This window comes from Arachis stenosperma, chromosome 1 (assembly GCF_014773155.1).
Source record: "Arachis stenosperma cultivar V10309 chromosome 1, arast.V10309.gnm1.PFL2, whole genome shotgun sequence".
Taxonomy (NCBI): domain Eukaryota; kingdom Viridiplantae; phylum Streptophyta; class Magnoliopsida; order Fabales; family Fabaceae; genus Arachis; species Arachis stenosperma.
In genome coordinates, this window is record NC_080377.1 from 112,151,483 (window position 1) to 112,164,558 (window position 13,076).

At 32.2% G+C, this 13,076-nt stretch overlaps 2 protein-coding genes across 5 annotated transcripts; one reads left to right on the top strand and one right to left on the bottom strand.

Moving 5' to 3' along the window:
* The first annotated feature begins 1,730 nt into the window (after positions 1-1,730).
* LOC130944155 (uncharacterized) lies at positions 1,731-5,406 on the top strand. Of its 4 annotated transcripts, XM_057872342.1 has the most exons (8): positions 1,731-2,011; positions 2,090-2,288; positions 2,387-2,496; positions 2,874-2,952; positions 3,047-3,114; positions 4,019-4,085; positions 4,994-5,080; positions 5,185-5,406. In XM_057872342.1, the coding sequence occupies exons 1-8, from the start codon at positions 1,793-1,795 to the stop codon at positions 5,274-5,276; spliced, it is 921 nt and encodes a 306-aa protein (XP_057728325.1). In that variant the 5' UTR covers positions 1,731-1,792; the 3' UTR covers positions 5,277-5,406. The 4 variants fall into 4 exon arrangements, with proteins under 4 accessions (XP_057728325.1, XP_057728333.1, XP_057728347.1 ...); XM_057872350.1 differs by having other exon boundaries at positions 4,994-5,398; XM_057872364.1 differs by lacking the exon at positions 2,874-2,952 and having other exon boundaries at positions 5,185-5,297.
* Positions 5,407-7,871: 2,465 nt separating this feature from the next.
* LOC130961895 (protein JINGUBANG-like) lies at positions 7,872-9,609 on the bottom strand. The gene has a single exon (XM_057887936.1). The coding sequence runs from the start codon at positions 9,313-9,315 to the stop codon at positions 8,050-8,052; it is 1,266 nt and encodes a 421-aa protein (XP_057743919.1). The 5' UTR covers positions 9,316-9,609; the 3' UTR covers positions 7,872-8,049.
* Positions 9,610-13,076: the final 3,467 nt, after the last annotated feature.

The window sequence follows — 13,076 nt, forward strand, 5'->3', positions numbered from 1 at the left end:
TTTTTCTTATGTAAAAATATCATTGAAATCACCTAAGTAGGCTTGTGGTTTCTCTGGATTAATATTACTCTCTGTTAGCATATTCTACATCCTCTTCCTATTCTTAAAAATAGGATTACCATACAAAAAGTTACAACTCCAACTATTACCTTTATTATCACTAATTTGAGTTTTAATATAATTATCACACCACGAGTAAACATTAATTTTTACATTATCTTTCCAAAAAATACATAGACCATCAGACAAGTCTCGAAGTTCTACACAAAAATATTTGTCAAAATATAACCTTCTCCTAATCTTTTTTATCTTAATATCCTTAGCTCTAGTTTCCATCAAGAAGATAATGGATGACTTTTTCTGTTTACATAAATTTAAAAGTTCAGAAATTATCGAGGATGCCGTCACTCCAAGACAATTTCAGCTAAGTATGATCATGGCTGAGGTTGGGGCATGTATAGGCCCGCCTCCTCAGTCATGATACAGTTACCTGATTTTCATGCTGCTGTCATCATAACCAAGTTCTCTTCCTTGTCTTCCATTGCTCCATTGCCTCCCACCTTCTTGGAATTCTTTTCCTGGTCCTTTTCATTCACTTCCTGAATATCTTCCATTACAGTTAACCTCAAATCATTAGCTTTCACAGAGTCTTCACCATTTGCCGTCCTTGATCACTTAAAGTCTTGAGCTTTCTCTTCTAATCTGTCTTCATTCCATTCAGTATTAGATATCATAAGAATTTTCTTATCTTCCCTCTTCCTTTTCCTACTTTTTTTAAAGAAAAAGAGCTCAACACATTAAAGTGGAACATATAGGATCAAACCAAACTAGAAGACAGACCACTCTCGAAGGATCCTACCCCAAAGAACCAACATTCCCACGTTATCTTCCTTTTCAGAGTTAACTCAGTTTCAATTTTACGTACATATTGGAGTCCCCATCTTGCTGTTTCTCCAAATCCCTCTTTTATAACTTCATTCTCTTCTTCTTCATTAGCAATTAACTCCACAAAGTACTCCACCCTTTTTTCATTATTTGATTTTCCTACCTCTTTTTTCTTTCTACTAAAAGTTAGTTGTTTGTTTTTCTCTCTATATTCCTATTTTTCTCCTCCTCGATTCTGATTGTCTCCAACGTTGTCATGTTGTTCCTTCTCTTTGAATAATATGTTCCTTCTTGATGTATTGTTCCTATATGCTGTTGAGAACTTTCTTAACTCTTCTCTTATGATGACCTCTTTTCTATTTTCTATTTTGTTTTTTTTTTCTTTTTGAACATGTTGTACCATCAGCCCAACCTTTCTAATATTTCTTTTTGTTGGTTCAGCCCTTAAAAGGATAAGAGGGTCTTTTTCACGCACTCTGTCTTTTTGCAAATTATTTATTTCTTTAATGGGCTTCTGGGCTTCTCCACCATATTCAGAAGGGCATCCATTGTTTTTTTTCTTTCTTTTTCTCTTTCGGCTCATGGATTCTTGGTTGCCTGGCTTGTTCTAACACCCGAGCCCCTATAAAGGAAGTCCCAAAAGCTTAGTCATAATACAATAAGGCACTATACCGGGCATAAGCCCATGACTAAGCAAAGTGCCGAATTAAAAAAAAGAAGACATTTCTTTGTTTTTATTAGTCTCCAAGAAATATTGCTTCAAGTCCGAAAAAAAAAATGTTTTAAACAAATACAAATTACAATAATGCTTATAAATATATGTAACAATTTTATCATGATTTAAAAATGCTACTGTTGAAAGAAATTCCTGAGTGAAGCGCGGGGAAGTAAAAGCGCGCGCTGGGAGATGTTGCTTAGTAACAGTCGCTGCATGCTTCTCAACTTGTACACTTTTTCTCCTGCGACTTTCTTCAAACACCTTACGCCCAACAACAAACCCACCACTCTCTGCCACCGCAAAACCACCGTCAAATCCCTCGCTACTCTTTCCCACTTCCGAACCCTATCCTCCCGCCAGAGACACCAGATCCATCTCTACGTTCACGCTATTCTCCAATGGAACAAGGTATATATAATACATACTTTCCAATTCTTTCAACTCTTCAACTACATTAACACTTAATTTCCGCGTTTTCAATTGCAGCGCATGAATCTCACCGCAGTCAAAGACGCCGATGAAGTCATGGAGAGGCACGTCGAGGACTCGCTCGCGATCCTCCCTCCTCTTAAGGATTGCTACCGCACGCGCTGCGGCGGCGCGCCGTCACATGAGAAGCTTAGCCTCGTGGACGTTGGAACAGGTGCTGGTCTTCCCGGAGTTGTTTTGGCCATAGCTTGTCCAGGTGAATTTTCGCTGCTTTTTTTTCCTTGTGTAATTAGATTCAATTCCTTTTTTGCGAGTTGTGATATTCTCTCTGTTTTTGCAATTGAAATGGAGTAGAATGGGAAGTTACGCTGATGGAGTCCATGAACAAGAGATGCGTATTCTTGGAGCATGTTGTTGGAATCATCGGTTCATCAAATATCCAGATAGTAAGAGGAAGAGCAGAGGTAACACACACGCTTCCATATTCTTGTATTATGAAACTGTAAATGTATATTTGTTGATCCTTTTTGAAATTTTAATTTCAGTTTCTTATGTAGTTAAGGTATTGGAATTTGAAACGCAATCTCCCTTACCATTTTTAATGCATGTGGTGTTATTTTGAATCCACTTGCGATTTGTTCTAGTGTGTGGCATGATAACATTCTTAATTTATGAATGTAGAAAGGAAAAAGAGAAATAAGAGAATAACAAGGTTTTTCCTGAATAACTGGGATGCTTTTCTTAAGCTGAACACTGCAAAAGAATCTCCACCATGCTTCATTTTGGTTTCTATTTTGCCTTTGTACTCTTGAAAATCTGTCTTCTATTGTGCATAGGACAGAGTTTGGGGCAGAATCATTGCTTCAGAGAGAAATTCGACATAGCAGTGGCTAGGGCAGTTGCAGAAATGAGAGTGTTAGGTAGTCAATGGATGTCCTGATATAATTCTGTGCTACTTCATCACTTGGTGATTTCTTATTCCTGTATGGTTCATTGCTCTTATTACATTCCCAGCTGAGTATTGTCTTCCACTGGTTCGTGTTGGTGGATTGTTTATTGCTGCCAAGGGTCATGACCCTGAGGTATGTAACAAAATGAGAAATTTAGTTTGAAGCTTTTAATCAATACCTTCTGCCGATTAATGATTGGTTGCTTTCCTACAAGAAATATCAGAAAAATGTGGAGTTGATTTTATTATCTTGCTTTTTTGTACCACCAGAGTTGTGCTTATTTGTTTATTAAGTCATATATTGTATTTTACCGGTGTTGATCATATTCTTATTGTGAGCAACAACTTTGCTCTTGCTCAGCAGATTGCTATTAATTACCTTGAAGTAGAACTAGTGCGCTTTGTTTTCCAAGTATAAAACACGTATTTTGTCCAGGCATCCTCTAGTTCAAGCTCTGATCAGAAAATGGCCTAAGAGTGTATTATCTGTATGCTAATTCCCTCCTTGTTCAGTTGTTACTCTTACATTTTATCTCCAACAATTGGTTTCCTGGGAAATACATCGAGTGTGATCTGTTAAAATTTCCAGATAAATTGCTATTTTCTTCTGATCCCTTACAAGGAAAAAGTGAATGTTGATTTCTTTCCCTGTGAATGAAAAGTTATTACTGCTATTTTTATTCCTTCTTTTTAATTATATATGCTCTTATTTTCTCGCTTTAAATATGATTCATTGCCATTCCAGGATTTTTAAGCTAACATCCAATTATGTGTTAGCATATGCACTTCATTAAAAAAATCCCTTAAGTTGGCAATTATAATAGTCTAACTTTTTCTAGATATTTGGCAATGTGTGGTTACATGATTGTGTAAAAATTAAAAAAGTTTAATTTAAATCCATATTTTCTTTTTATGTGTTTTGGGTTACTTGTACATCCCAAATCATGATGCATTATGTGTGGCATTTCTGTCTGTATTTCATGGATATTTGAAAATTTTAACAATGCATTGCCATCCTATGTGATGAATCTGGATAGGATGAAGTTAAGAAAGCTGAAAGTGCCATCCAGAAGATGGGTGCTTCTCTATTGCAAGTGTGCTCAGGTACACAGCTTAAAACCTTTAAAACTTGCCCTTGCCATATAGACTTTTGCAATTAATTTCACTGATATAAAATTTCAAAATTTTGATAATTTTCTGAGATGAGACTTGCATTTGTAAACCTGTGAATATAGGTTTCTAGTTTCTCTGTGAAATGGAAAGATTGATTGCTTGCCTTCTTTGATGGTGTTACCATCATATAAATTGATTCTTGTTTTGAAATTTTATTCTTGGTTGGATTCCGTGCTTGATATTCGCGGGTACTTTTCTCTGTTTTTTTGGGGCATGTGCAACACTCCATGCGCATTGATGTGGAAAAATGTGGAAAAACAGTAGGTACTAGGGAGTTTAAAGTCTATGCCAGTCAGTGACTGGGTTGTTAAAATAGTGATGCTCCAATGACTTGTGGAGGCTCTCAGTAAACTGTAAAACTTGGGAATGAATGTTCCATCCTACAAAGTTGGGTAACATGTTCTGTGTAGCATGGTGCATTTGTGTAGTGATAGCATCGAACTTTAAGATTTGTATTGAACTGATCACTGATGCTGAAAGACAGAAGAGTTAATCAAATAATGACAGGTAGAATGGAGAAATAACTTTTTTGCTTAGTTAATATAAGTTTGCTATTCAATTTCGGTACAAGTTCAAAATTTCGATATATCTTTAAGGAAAGTTACTCATCATCCTTAGCCTTACACTAATTTAACAAATCCTTACTTGTTAAATAAACCTTATATGCACAATTCATATGCCTATCTGGTTGACTCTTGATCACATATGGATGCCTAGTGGTTATCCCTGAGATTTTCTGAAACAGAATCTTTGCTATTTATTTCTATGATAGTTTTGTCAATGGATAAACGGACTAGCTTGTTGTGGAAGTAACTTTACATTAATTTTGTCATGTCTAGTTGATTCTCGAAGTCCATATGGTCAACGGACTGTTGTCATATGCTCAAAGGATCGTTCCACTCCGATGAAATATCCCCGTGATCCAGGTACACCTGCTAAAGAACCATTGTAATTGATGTGGTTGTTCAATCTTCATTTCTTTTCTTCCTTTTTTTATTTAATTAATTTTGCCTGCCTGGCTGCCCAATAGAACATGGAATTCTACCTTGGCTGAGAATGACACATTCTTTTGCTACCATAGAAGAGATTCTTTTATATATACATTTCAGCAATCAAATTTGATTCAGCGAGTGGTCAGGTTTTCACCCCACTAGTTTCTTTTTTTTTTCTTTCCTAAATATGTTGCTGTTTTGACCGCTTTTTATGTATAATTTATGTAAAAAAAGGTTTGCCAGCCAATTTCTTTTCCCACCAACATTCAGTTAATTTTGGCCGATTATATGTTGAAAAAAGGTTAGTTCTCTTGTTAGATGGATTTTGCATCTATTTATGTTAGTGTATTTGGATATAAAATTTATTGCACGTAGCTAAGTCGAGTTGACTCGTGAACTGATAACTCAAGCCTAGCTCATTACGATTTGATAAGCTGAATTTGTGATAAATTTAAGCATTCTTGTATTTCGAAACAACTTTTTTTTCACGAGCTGAGTTATTAATTTATGGGATTATTAATTTGTCCAATCTAAAAAACAAGAACCGAATCGGTCAATAACCAATAAGGTAACTAGTTCACTGCTTCAATAGTTCAACCAAGATTCAATTGGAGTTTAACCAATTTATTTAAATATTAATTAAAGGTTAATATATAATTTTAAATATTTAAATTCAATAATTTTTAATTTAATAAAATTTAAAATTTTAAAATTTTGCATAATATTTTACCACCAAAAAATATTAACAACCAAATTTTCAACCAATCAATAATCTTCAGAAAATAAGTAACAAGTCAACAATATATCAGCAAGCAACAACATCATTTTAGAAAATCAATCATTTAGAATAAATAAATATCAACAAAATTAGTATTATTAACTCAGCAACTCACAATTAAACTCACTCACAATTAAACCCAATTCTAATTTAGAAAATCAGCAACAAGCCAACAACATATAACATCATTTCAGAAAATCATTCTAAAATTATAAATCAACCATCAACAAAAATTTTATTCCAGTTTCATAAAAATTAATAAGGCATAAAAAAGAAGAAGCAATAACCAGAATCTATTCTATCCAACAACAAAATTAACCAATAGAATTAATCAAATTTTCACACAACAACTAAAATTTATTCTGTCTAGCGATTAGAATCCAGAATAAAAATTATAGCAACTCAAAATCATTATAATTAACAAAATAAAAAAAATAATTGAAGAAAGAGAATAACCACGACGACAGAAGAGAGACATTCACAGATAGAGAGGGGGGTTCGAAGCCAGAGATAGTCTTGACGATGAGGGCAGGGATGGCGACGCCATTAGTAGCTTTGAGCAGATCTAGCGAGGGAGCAACCAAGCTGACGGCGAGACAGAAACGAGGATCAAGCTTCCACATGACAATGATAGAGCTTCTTAGGACGGCAACGGAGCTTCCACACGCGACATAACTTCCTACGACAGCGACAGAACTTTTACACGCAACGCCTGTTCTTAGCGGAGAAGAGTTCGGTGATGACAATGAAAGGGGACGGTGGCTGTGGGACTAGGATTCTTTACTTCTTTAGTTCTTTTAATTTCCAATTTTCAGAGAGAAAAGAGGAATGGAACTGGTGTAGGACTGCGTTAGGGTTAATTAGATTAGATCTTTTTTTCAAGGGTGAAATGGTTTCATTTTGAGGAATATACTGAATCGAAAACCCTTAAATAAACCGGTTGATTCTAATAGTTTATTAATTAACTACTAGTTCGACCGATTTTTTGTCAGACAATTTATGAAGTCAATCGAACTGATCAAATGATTAGTTTTTTATTAATCCAATTAAACCGATTGGTTCGGTTCGATTTTCAGGACTATGCTAAAAAGATCTTGTTAGAAGAAACCTTTGAAAATTTTTTGAAAAAATACGTGCTTAATTTCTCCAAATGCAGTAGTGATCAATATCGGCCGGGATTGCAAGTAACTACGTATTACTGAGTTATGAGTTATTATTCTCATAAAAACAAATATGATATATATGCATGCAATAATTATGCACCAATAAAAAAATTACCGGAAAAAGTAACTTTTTATATTATACGGGAAAGTGCCACCGCGTATACAATGTGACTTTCTCCATGTAATATATCTTTTGAATTAAAGATAATGAAAAGTAGAATAAATTAACCGATAGAAACAAACTTAAAATTCACTTTTTGATTTTATCCTCATTCAAAATCTCCAAATAATCTTGTCTTTTCTCTCTATTGATTTCTTTTTCCGGTTAATTAGTTATGAAAGAGCCAAAATATCTTGTCCCCTTCTATTTGATAAACACGCCATACATGAAGAAAAAGACACAAGCTACAGAAGTAGCAGAAGCTAAGCAAAGGCACGAAGCATTGAAGCAGCAGCGATAGTGATGGCTCTGACGGAAAAGCACGATGATGGCTCAGGGTTAGGGACTCACAATGTTGGCTAATGTATCTTGGCTCGATCCGCATATTTTCTTCAAAAATATATAATTGGATGTCTATATACAATTTTTTACATCACCACTAAATAAAATTAAGTCATAAAATAAATTGATTAAATATAAAAAAGATGATCAAATAAATTTTCCTGATGAAAGGATGGAAGGCTCAGCAGATTCCTTTAATTTGTATCTATGGTGTTTATCGAGAGATAGACGGAAAGATGAAAAGAAAAAAAAAAGGGAGGATTGGCAAATTAAGAAAAGTGAGGCACAAATTGCTGTTGAATTTATATTTTTTATCTGGGGACACAGCAAGAAAAGAAAATATATATAAATGCACATATTATTTTTTGAGTTTATAATGGTATATTGTATGGTGGTATATTGTAAAGTTTTGAATAAAATAAAAAAGAAATTGTAAAGCACATCCTATATAGAACTAAATTCAGGGAAGAGGAACAAAAACCTTCCAAACCTTAATGTCACAGTCCAAACTGCCACTATAGACAACCATCGATGCTTGGGAAGGATCATCATGGTTATGATCAACCATGGCGGTTAGGCTCTTAATTGGTCCTCTATGCCCTTCCAAAACCGCCACACAAGTATACTCTCTCCCGCCAAAACCCCTCCAAACACGAATCGTTTTGTCCTCTGAACCACTCACAACAAAATCCATCACCACCACTAAGCAAAGTATAGACTTACCATGCCCCCTAAGCGCACCCACCACCACCATTTTTCCATCACCACCTTCTCCTTCTTTGTCTTCTTCCTTCTTCGCCCATAACAGTATTGATCTATCACATGCCCCGGAATATAGTAACGAACCGTCGCCGTTAAGCGCCAAAGCGTTGATCCCAGACTTGTGTTTCTCCAACGTGTCCACAAGGTAGTGTTTGTTTTTGCTTTTGCTTTTCTCTCCCACTACTCCTTGGCCGCCGCCTTTCTTCTTCCAAACCTTGATTCTTTTGTCCGCCGATCCTGTGTAGACGCGTCCATCGTTGGAAACTGCAACTGCGTTGATGGCATCATCGTGTGCATTTATCACTGATTCCAAACACGCAAAGTCTCTGGTTCGCCAAATCTTGATCGTCCTGTCCCACGAGGCAGAGTATAACAAGTCTCCATCATGGGATAGGGCGAGACAAGACACTGCATCCACGTGGTGAACCCACGTGGACTTTTTGTGCCTCCGGATTCTAACGTGGTTTTTGGGGAGTAATATCTTGGAGACGCGGTCGCTGAGCGTTGGAAGCGTGGCCAAACGCGTGTACTTCTGCTCATGGTCGTGGTGGTTGTTGATATTGTTGGTGATCTTCCAAACCCTAATTTTGTTATCTTGGTGAGCACTAAAGAGCTTGTCTGAGTGAACAACTAGAGACTTGACTGCACCTTTCCCAGCAAGGACTATATTATTAGTGGTAGTTAACAATGATTGTTTGGACCATGACCTAATTTCTCTGTCGGAGGAGCCACTGTAGAGGAATTTAGCGGAGAGGGTTAAGGAGGATGTGTAGTAGTTGTGTCCTTTTAGGGTTGCGATGCAGTTGTATGAGGCGGTTGAATAATTAGAACAAGAATAATGGTAGTTCTTGTTAAGAGAGGGTACTGAAGCCAAGCTGGGTTGTGAGGATAAAGAGGTTTGGTTATGGTGGTTGGAGTAATCAGATGAAGAACCTGTGCTGCTGAACCTGTGGAGCTCCATCATGATTCACATGGCTTAATAAGTGGAGTGATGATGTTATAATATTATATATACAAATCAAATTAAATGGGTCAGTCATGGAGAAAAAGAAAAGAAAGGGGAAAATAATGGTTTAGCTGTATATGCAGTGAGATTGCTTTGTGGGGTCTTGATGTTTTTCATGGATAAGCAAGTTGTTGGTTCGGTTATTAAAGCAAACCAACCAACATACAATAAGAAAGCTCGCTAATATATCTTTATGATGAGCAAGAAAATATAATAAGATTAAAGACAAACCACATATATGGTTTTGATTTTAGATTATGATGATTGATATGACATACACAAACTAAGGGTGACAGTGTATGTGTCTATATCAAAATATCTAATATCTAATACAAATAATGGTGTTGTTAATTACTTCTCGCCTTCATATGTATTTACTCGATCAGATTATTCTCATCAATACAACTGCTCGTACGACATAAAAAACATGTGAGGCTGTTTCGGCCTCGGAGGCTTATTAAATCTTCACTTCCGTTTGATTGGATGCTATCATTCTAACTCGTTTTAATTACTTATTCGTTCAATACACCTATTTCTTTTGTGTTCAAACGTATGTTAATAAAAAATAATTTTTTTAATATTATTGGTCACACTTAAATATTATTATTAAATATTATCATATATTAATGTATTTAATTTTATTCTTAGTATGTATTTTTTAAATGAGTTTAGAAATTATTAATTAATTACTATAATAAAAGATATTTTAAATATTTTAAATAACTAAAAAAATTTTAAAATAATTAAAAATTAATTTATATTTCAATATCAATAAAATACCAAAATATCATTATAATTTATCTAAAAATTACTTTATATTTTATAATATATCATGTATCTGTGTCTTATAAAAGTTTTAAATTTATGTGTCCGTATATCCTGTATTGTATCGTATTCTGTATCTATATTCATGCATTATAAGTTTGTAACTTATTGCCTACGAATTTGGGATATTCAACTATGAGAATATAATGTAAAAGGAATAGAACAATTTATTATTTTTGGTCATTAGTTAATTATTAATATTAAAAAATATGAATTAAAATATATTATTAAATTATTAAACTAAAAAATATTAAATTAATAGTTAAAAATAATAAAAATAAATAAATTCTAATTATATTTTGATATTTCTCTATAATATATATGTCTATGCTAAATAGTAGAGAAAAAGAGAAAAATATCTGCATGATGAAAGTTAAACTTTGTTCTGAACAGTAAATTATTTTAGAATGGAGCAGGCTAACATAGACCAGGAAAAGTTTCAAGTAATTCCGGTATTCCAATGGTTTGTCGTGTGTATTATATGTATAGTTTATGAGTCCAGTATAACAAATTTTATAATTATTTTAAGTTTTTGGTAACTAATAAATTTCTTTAGAATATTAATTAAATATTTTCACTAATAAATACGGTATAAATATTTTAAAAATTTTAATTATTTAATTTTTTTTAAAATTTAAATACTGTACTTATTTGCCATATCTTAATTTTAAAGTATCTTTTACTATGATGAAACACGAGAAAAGATTGATTTGAAGTTATTAAGGACTCTCTATATATTGGGGTGGGTAGTGCGTAACTATCCTAATTAAAGCGAGGGTCACTCCCCTAATTGTCTTTTCTATTCACCATTAGTAAAGGTGTATAGCAGGGATCACGTTCCTTGTCCAAAGCAAAAAATATCATATTAACAAGTTTCATCCATGCAATATGCCATATATATAACAACAGTGCATGCTCTATGTGTTCATCTTTTGGGTAAACACCGACATTAGAAGAGACTAGAGAGGAACAAAGAGGAAGCAAAATCGAAATCTGTAACACATAACAGGGTTCACAGCTTCACATACATAGGTCTAGTTATTTAAACTCCCATCTTAAATTCAATAATATTTTGACATAAGAAAAGAGGGAAAAAATGGTAGGATAATCCTAATTTTTTTCAACTCACATAATGCTCGTTGACTTAGTTAGGGCATATAACATCAAATTAAATTCTCGAGTATTATTTGATTTCTATCTTAGGGTGATAAAAAAGATAGAAATAATAGATATATAATTGAAACACGTTCTTAAAATTCATTCTTTTTTAAGGTTCACATATTAACGAAAACGGTTTTGCTTTTAAAAAGTGTCTTTTATATATTCTAATTTTAAAAATAAATTTTTTAAAATTATTTTCAATAGCTAGATAATTTTAACTTGTCTTTGTCCTTTTCCATATATGTTTTCATTCCTAGTAGCAGCATCTTTTTGTTTAAGAATAATTATCAAACTTTGGGTTCAAAATCAATTCTACGAGCTAGTTTTGTTTCTACTTGAACCTACTCTCTCCTAGACTCCTACCCTATGGAAAGGCACATTATTAGAGTTTCTACACATTATAACCCAGATACAACTTTTAGTAATAAATTAATATACTCACTCAACAAAATAAAAACCTTTTTGGACCTTATTCTCTTCAGATCAAGGTATACATACAAATACAAAAGGTGAAGATGCTTATTTCATTTTTTGTTAAAGATGTTTTTATATTGTATTTTAATTGGTTTCTGTATATTTATTTAGTGTTTTTTATTATATATTATTAAATTACTCAAAAAATTTTCTTTCCAAAAATAATAAAAAACATTTAATTTGAACTAAACTAAAAAGGTAATAGATTAACTATTAATTTTTTAAAATTATTTATATAAAAAAATATATCACATTCATCAAAATATATATATATATATATATATATATATATATATATATATATATACACTCAAATCTCTTAAAATTTTTACAAATAAAAAAATAATTAATTTATATTCGTACAATATATAAAACAATTATTATATTATTATTATTATTATATTATAGATTAAAATTCACTAATTGAAATTTTCTTTTCATTTTTAATATAAGCATTAGAAATAAATAAAATTTTTATAACTACATGTAAAACAAAATATATATAATATTAATTAGTTCTTAAAAAATTCTAAAAAAATAGTTTCTTTCATTTTAGTAAAATAACTATTTATTAAAGTAGACAAATTAATTATTTTCTTCTCATATATAGTTTTTTTAAGATATAAAAATAATTAATTAAGATATTGGTTAAGATAATTAAAGTCACTATTTTATTAGATTTTTAATTTAAAGAGAAATCCTAGTTAATTTTGGTATAGAAATTTCGAATTTGAAAACATTGATAAAAATTATGTTGAATTTTTATTTATTTTATTCTCATTTAAATTAATCACTACATAAGTTAAAGTTCTGTTTTAAAGTTATATTCGAGCTTTAATCTGATTTTTAAAGTTTCAATTTACTTAGTTTAGTTTGATTTTTTAACTTAGGTATCCGTGACTTATATTAGGGTTTTAAGTGTTTAGTTGAAAAAAATTAAGGTAAAAAATTTCAATTATCACATTAAATAGTCGCTAAAACATATAATATAGCAGTCGTTAGTCCATCTAAGTATATCATTAACGATTTTATGAGAATGTGACAAAAATAAGATCAGAAACCAATGTGAGTCATAACTATTAAGTTGGGAGACTAAATTGAGTAAATCGAAATTTTTGAAATTAGATTGAAATACGAACATAATTTCAGAGATCAATAAGTATTATCTCTTTGTTGACAATTAAGTTGTTTTAATGGTAATTAAGATCTAATAATGGTTTATAATAAAAAAAAAACATTCTTTTGCAACAATGAACCTA